The 7,094-nt window shown below is 43.4% G+C and overlaps 1 protein-coding gene across 4 annotated transcripts in view; it reads left to right on the plus strand.

The window, feature by feature from the left end:
• The window catches only part of LOC308126804 (protein EFR3 homolog B-like), a 12,896-nt gene extending 9,142 nt beyond the window's left edge, over positions 1-3,754 (plus strand). For all 4 annotated transcript variants that reach the window (XM_080491430.1, XM_080491431.1, XM_080491432.1 and 1 more), the window contains 10 exons: positions 1-147; positions 1,072-1,147; positions 1,347-1,508; positions 1,624-1,755; positions 1,843-1,910; positions 2,241-2,374; positions 2,544-2,635; positions 2,728-2,776; positions 2,924-3,030; positions 3,456-3,754. The exon at positions 1-147 is cut by the window's left edge and continues 26 nt beyond it. In XM_080491430.1, the coding sequence (XP_080347556.1) occupies positions 1-147; positions 1,072-1,147; positions 1,347-1,508; positions 1,624-1,755; positions 1,843-1,910; positions 2,241-2,374; positions 2,544-2,635; positions 2,728-2,776; positions 2,924-3,030; positions 3,456-3,590 (1,102 nt within the window). In that variant the 3' untranslated portion in view covers positions 3,591-3,754. The remainder of the gene's footprint in view (positions 148-1,071; positions 1,148-1,346; positions 1,509-1,623; positions 1,756-1,842; positions 1,911-2,240; positions 2,375-2,543; positions 2,636-2,727; positions 2,777-2,923; positions 3,031-3,455) is intronic.
• The last annotated feature ends 3,340 nt before the right edge of the window (positions 3,755-7,094 follow it).

The raw sequence follows: 7,094 nt of genomic DNA on the forward strand, positions 1-7,094 counted from the left end.
CCTGCTGACGGCCCTCCCCTCCTCCTTCCTGGAGCCGCTGCTCTCCTTCACCCTGATGGAGGATCCCGAGATCCGCCTGCTGGTGCTCTCCATCCTCGCCTCGCTTATCGACCGGCGCCACAACAGCAGATGGCTCGCCAGCGCCAGGTTCGCCAGTGTCGCCTCCCAGCTCTGCAACATCACTTCAGTGGAACTGCAGGAAGGAGGAAATTCTCAGAAAGCAGAGAGAAACATTTAATAGGCTCACTAAGAAAAAACCATAGAAATTGAAAAAGAAGTGGATAAAAAATACCTTTAAGAAACAAAACCGACAATAATGTTGAAAGATTTATGAAACAGTTGAAACGGCCAAAATAAAATGAAATGACATGAAATAAAAGTTGGAAAGAGAACTATAACATTAACAAAAGATTGAGACAGAAGAGAAAAGTAAAATAAATACTTACCTTTCATGAATTAAAAGTCAAGTTAGTTGTTTGTTTTAAACAGCTACAATCTATTGGAAACATTTATGAGAATTTTTGTATTTCATCAACTTTTTCATGAAGCTTTAAATGCCTCCAAGTAGATTCACCATCAGTGATTCTTTGTATATATATATTTGTCTTCTTGATCAGTTTGAGTGGGTTTTTTACATTAATATCACACATACATTGATGGTTTATCATTATTTTCTATATATTGTTTTTCATTTTTGTTATTTGTTTCTGTTCATTTTTCACATTTTCATCTGTTTTCTCTGGTTGTTAGTTTATGTCTGTGGCTCCACCTGCTGGCCACCAAAGGTCACCGCAGGAACAAAACCATAAAATTGCCTTTATCAACTAGTTTCCATGTAGAGTTCCATGATTTTTCTTTTTTGTTTTGAAATTAAATTTACAACCCATTTCCATTGTTTCTGTTAGATTCGGTCTTCTTCCTCAGCTTCTATTTAAATTGATACTGTCTAGTTCAGTAGGTTTCGTGCGGACCAATGTCTTTGTATGCAGAATATTTATAAGAATGAATTATTTTTACTTGTTTCTGAAATTTTGAGCTCATTGGTTACCATCCACAATGGTGTGTCCACAGTGTGACGGTTGATGTGTCAGCGCTGGAGCTGAAGGAGGACACATGTTCCAAACAGGACAACATGTTTATGAGGAAGGTCAGTGAATATATTCACACTGTCAATCATCAGCATCCAGACCACTTGATCCTTGAATCCTTGATTTAAAAAATCCAATATGTATTTATTATGCAGCTGCTAAGCGTTTTACAGTAAACAGTTTGTTCCCTGACAATTTCCTGAGGTTTTTCTATCGCTTCCTTTGGTTATAAAAAGTTGTCATTGTGTGTTTGTGCAGCATGCTCAGCGTCTCTATCGTCACGTCTACCTCACCTGTAAGGAAGAGACCAGTGGACAGAGCCACTACCAGGCTCTTTTCACCCTATTGGCTGTCCTTGGCGTGGAGTTGTCCAGCGAGGAGGTTCTGGTTGACCTGATCCGATTGGTTCTGGCTCTGCAGGTGAACTTGTCTCCACTCGTCAAAACAACAATAACAACCTCTGCCCATCTCTCTCTCTCTTTCTCTCTATTTCTCTCACTTTTGGATGTTAACTGTCCTGTGATTGGTCGTTCAGGATCTGGCCTTGTCCAATCAGGAGTATCTGTCGGTGTTAAACCGCTGTGGCCTGCACGCTCTCTGTGCCGCCACCCTCTGCGTGCTGTCAAAGCTCGGACCGCCACTGGCACTGCAGCAGCATGTTGCTCAGGTGTGTGTGTGTGTGTGTGTGTGGTGATGACTATTCATGTCTTCCCAAGATGTAAATAACACCTTTTCTGTTTGTTGCCCTCTGAAGGTTGTAGAAAGTCGTCAGAAGAGGGCGCCACACCTTTTGCCTGAACACGCCCTCTGTGACAAACCCAGGTACAAACAAACAAACAGACGATATTGTTCTCATATTCTGAAGGGATGAACACAGTCAGTATTTGCGAATGTAATATCGCTAGAAAAGATGCAACCACTGAGGTCATGTATTTTGTATGTGATTGCGTAAAAGAGCTTTGCGGTCATAGTGAAATCGGTGTGTGTGTGTGTGTGTGTGTGTGTGTGTGTGTGTGTGTGTGTGTGTGTGTGTGTGTGTGTGTGTGTGTGTGTGTGTGTGTGTGTGTGTGTGTGTGTGTGTGTGTGTGTGTGTGTGTGTGTGTGTGTGTGTGTGTGTGTGTGTGTGTGTGTGTGTGTGTGTGTGTGTGTCAGACTACCTGCAGGGGATCTGAACGTGGATGAAGAGTTTCTGTTCATTCAGTCAACAGTCAGCGAATCTCTGAATGGTAGCAGCTACGGTGCTCACTGCGATCTTTTCAACACACCGTACACACCTCAACTTTCAGGTACACTCACGTAAACTCTCAGGTAGAAACACATCACCTTTCAGGTATACACGCCTCACCTCGCGGGCAGAGGTAAACTCCGAGATATAATAGATGAAATCCCAGGTATACACACTTGGTGTGATGAAGCTGGCCCCACCATGTCACTCTGTGTTTATCCTTGTTTCAGATGAGGACCGTCTTTCAAGGAGGAAAAGTGTGGGAGACGTGGCCTCTCTGCAGATGGACATGGACCCTCACAGCACCCCTCACACTCCACAGGTATGCAAACAATCATATTTCGTTTGTGTTTCAATACATTCGCCATGTGTCATCATGGTAAACCTCTGACCATCATGTGTGCTTTCATGTAGAAACCTCAGACGGAGCAAATCACGTTTGAGATGCTGAAGAACACCATCGGTAGGCCGATCCTCTATTTACACTTTTGGGCATTACAGAGAGAAGGGGTGTTATTTGTTGGATTTAAAAGCAGAAGGAAATGTCACAAATTGTAATTAGGATCTGTCAATAAATTATATGTTTGAATCTTTGTGTGTTTTCTTTCAGAAGATAGAGGCGGTGTGGAGGAGGAGGAGAGGAGGAAGAGGCTGCAGCTGGTGGAGAAGTTTCAGACGGCGTCCTTCGAGGAAATTGCTGCTAACTGTGGATCTCGGGTGAGCATCTTGTCGTCCTTTTTGAGTACATCCACGGTCTCCACCGTCTCCTTATTCAAGCTATCCACCGCATCCAACATGTCCAGATATCCACTGTATCCATGACGATAACACTTGCATCCATCATATCCTGTACATCCATGATGAAGACAACATCCACCGCACTCATCACATCCACTCTTGTTTCCACTGCATCCACAACATCCTCTGCATCCATCATGTCCACCACATCAACCATATCCACCGCCACACCCACTATATCCACTGCATCCATCATGTCCATCTTGAAATCATCTGTGACTTTGCCTTCCACTCTGTCTACAGTCTTTTCCACCTTTATCATATTCACTATGTGTACCACATCTACTGCATCTAATCCACCTCTGTTTGTTTGTTTGTTTGTTTGTTTGTTTGTTTGTTTGCAGGCGTCGCTTCTTCACTCCAAGCTGGAGCAGGTCTTTGACCTTATCATCCGTCCTCCTCCGTCTCCGTCTGGACAGTCACCCCCTCGTTCCACGCCGCTCCACCAAATGAAATTTCCCGACCTCTGCGTCTATTAGAGTCGCAGTGACGCTCCTCCTCCTCCTCCTCCTCCTCCTCCTCCTGTAAATATAATCCTGCTTCCTCGGAGGTAAATCTCAGGCAATAAAACCCCCAACTCCTATCCCACTTATCTAAATTTGCTCAGATTTAGATCAAATAAAAAATAAAGTGTGAACCTTCTACGTTCTACTATCTTTATTTCTCATCATGTTATTTTCTCCCTCTTTTCTGACAGTTAGAAACTGTTTTGTGCTGATTTCTAATCTGTTACTCGTCCTTCTTCTGTACGGCTTTGTCCAACTCAGGGTGAAGGGCGGCAATTAAACTGGCTTGACAATTGTAAGACATCAGAGATAAATGAGAGCTGCGTTCATCCTAACACGTTCAAAAGGCAGCAGGTTTGCATTTTCCGCAGTCTGCTCTCAGTACAGGGTCCCCACATGTGCTGAGAAAACCTGCAAACTCCAAACCTGTCCCACATGGCAATCCTTGATGCTATGCCGTTTCTTTCTTTCTTTTTGGTTTATTTCCCAACCTTTCAATTCTTCTCCTCACACTAAATGTTGACGTTTGGCGCCCCCTTTTGGTTGAAATCTATTTGACATGTTCCATGAAACACTGAATCTGTGCAGTCAATTGATAATAATGTTAATAATAAGACTTTATTTTGTACAATTCTCAAGGTGTTTCATAATATTGTATAATGGCATTATTGTAATGCCATTATGTAATTCCATAACATAATAACCATAATATTAAAATCAATAATATAGCTGTCAATGAAAAGGAGCAACATACATTCAATTTCAAGAGGAAAGAAGGAGGATTAAATAACTGAAGCTCACTGATTTGGATCCTGATAATCTTCTGCATTACATCCTGAGACTTTATTATGATTTAACATCATAGTAATCACTCTGATTTCTGTTCAGCTTTTGAGGGAGTCTCATTGACATTTTGACACTTTTTAATTAGTAATTGTTGCCTCATGATGTTACCTCAGCGCTACAGTCAGACTTTTATAGAGTTAAATCAAGAAAAACATTTAAATCATAGTAAAACCTTTTAATCACTTCTCAGACTTTGCAGTAAAAGTCAGTGGTTTGAGTCCTAGTCGGGCCCTGCGCTCATTGAGTGTGTTTATATCTACAGGTGTTTGTGTGCGTGTGTGTGTGTGTGTGTGTGGTCAGTGTGAGAGAGAACAGGGAAGAAGAGCAGAGCAGGAACTGTCCAGCCTTCTTATTATGCAACTTTTTCAGACTAGTTACTGAAACTGAACCGAGCTCTCTCACGCCAAAGACCGTGTTTCTACTCATGGAGCTAACTAACCACATTTGTAGTATAAACAATTACACAAAGAGACGTGTGTGTCCAAATTAAAAATAAATAAATATTTTTTTTTGTGTTTTCTGCCTTGTTCTCTCTGTGAGCCATCATAAGTATTTTGGGATGGGTGTGTGCTCAGTGCCCAAATTGCAAAATGAGAAAGCCAGCAGTAGAAACAACAAATAGGCATTAGAAATGAGAGACAAAGAAGACAACAGTTGATATGGTTAAAGAGAGGAGAGCCTGGGGTGTTTTCATTTGTTCGATTAGAACATTGTGAAAAGAATGATTTCCACTGGCATGCCGGCCAGATCTCCAGAGAGTTTGTTTTTCTCACTCCACAAAGCATGAGGTAACCATTATAACAACTTCTGTGTTTAGATGTTGGTATATCAAAGGGGTGAGACCACCCAGATGGAATTCATTGAGTTGCACATTGTGTATTCACTTAATAAATGAGCTATGGTGATGAAACCAGTCATGACTAAAGACTTTAGTGTGCTGCTTTGTTTTCCACTTGGAGAACTCGTTGCGTAGCCTTCCGAGGCTTTTTAACATAATATCCACTTTCTATCCTCTGTTCTCTCAAAGTGAGCAAAATAATTGACATGATCTGACTCAAAGTTCAAGACCGTTAACAAATCAAGCCACAAAGCAGCGAAGAAGACGACCAGCAAGAGTAGAAAAAGTCGTCACAGTGTTTATTTAAGTAGAAGTACCTATGTGTGAAGAAACTAGAGGCTCTGATTCACCTCCTTCACCTTTAGAGCCTCTTCAGCAACCTTGAGAGAGCATGCCATCTTTTCCTGGGAGAGACCTATTGACTTAGATTTTGAGGCGCTGATCTGCATCCCAACTTCTTCGCACTCAGCGGCAAACTGTTCCAGAGAACGCTGGAGGCCCTTGTGCGACGATGCCAAGAGGACAACATCATTGTCAAAAAGACGAGATGTCGCCCTCCCTCTTCCCCACATGACTCCCTCCTGCCTCGGCTGTACCTCAACACCATGTCCATGAAAATCACAAGCAGAAGAGGTGACAAGTTACGGCCTTTCAGAGTCCAATGGCAACTTTGCACCGACCAGATAGCCCGCAGGAGTGGTTCTGGTACTCTGTACTCCCTAAGCACCTCCCACAAGACATCTCGGGAGTCACGGTCATAGGCCTTCTCCAGGTCGACTAAACAAATATAGACTGGATTGGCAAACTCCCACGCCCCCTTGATAATCTCTCAGGTTGTGAATTGGTCCGTTGTTCCACGCCAGGATGGAATCTGCATTGTTCCTCCTGTACCTGACATTCAACTTTTCCAGTGTTGCTGAGTGTGATATCCTGATTATTGGCTGACACTCTCTGTTCCCCTGTTTTGTATAAATGGGGAACCACCACCCCAGTCTGCCAGTTCGAAAGCACTGTGCCCGAGGCTATGCTGGAAAGACATGTCAACCAGGACAGTCCTACATATATCCTTGGCCTTCATCAGCTCCAGGCCTATCTCATCCACTCCTGGGGCCTTGTCACCAAGGAGTTGTTTGACTACCCTGGTGACCTCCTGGGATGAAGACACTGCAGAATCCCCAAGCCTTGCCTCCTGTAATGGAGGTATGTTCCCCAGGTTCAGGAGATCCTCAAAGTGTTCCTTCCACCTACGAAGGATGTCCTCATTCAAGGTCAGAGAATGTCCGTTCTTGCTGAGCACAGCATGAGAAAGACTCCTCCGACCCCTCCTGAGCCGTCGGATTGTGAGCCAACCAGGCCCTAAAGGCCTCCATTTTCAGCTTGACAGCCTCCACTGATGTCCATCAGTGTGTCATTGGGTTGATGCCATGACAGCACCAACAAGCTTCAGGCCACAGCTGAGCATAGCCTCTTCCACAATGGGGTTTTGAACATGGTCTATGTCCCTAAACACTTCTGGTACATGGGAGAAATTCTCATGGCAGTGGGAGTTGAAATCACTTTGGACAGAGTCCTCTGCTAGCTTTTCCCAGTATACCTTGCTTGTGTTTAATGACTCATTGTCATATAATCAATTAGGAGTACATTCTTGAGACATAATGCAGTCATTTAAGTGTACAGGACGTGGTGAAGATTTTCCCACGTATGAGGTAATGAGGCTTAAGACTTTGTGTGGGTCTCAAGATCACTGATCAGGCAGTAGTGGTTCCCACTGCCTCATACGGACGATCCCCAGT

This window comes from Lipophrys pholis (assembly GCF_963383615.2).
Source record: "Lipophrys pholis genome assembly, chromosome: 21".
NCBI lineage: Eukaryota > Metazoa > Chordata > Actinopteri > Blenniiformes > Blenniidae > Lipophrys > Lipophrys pholis.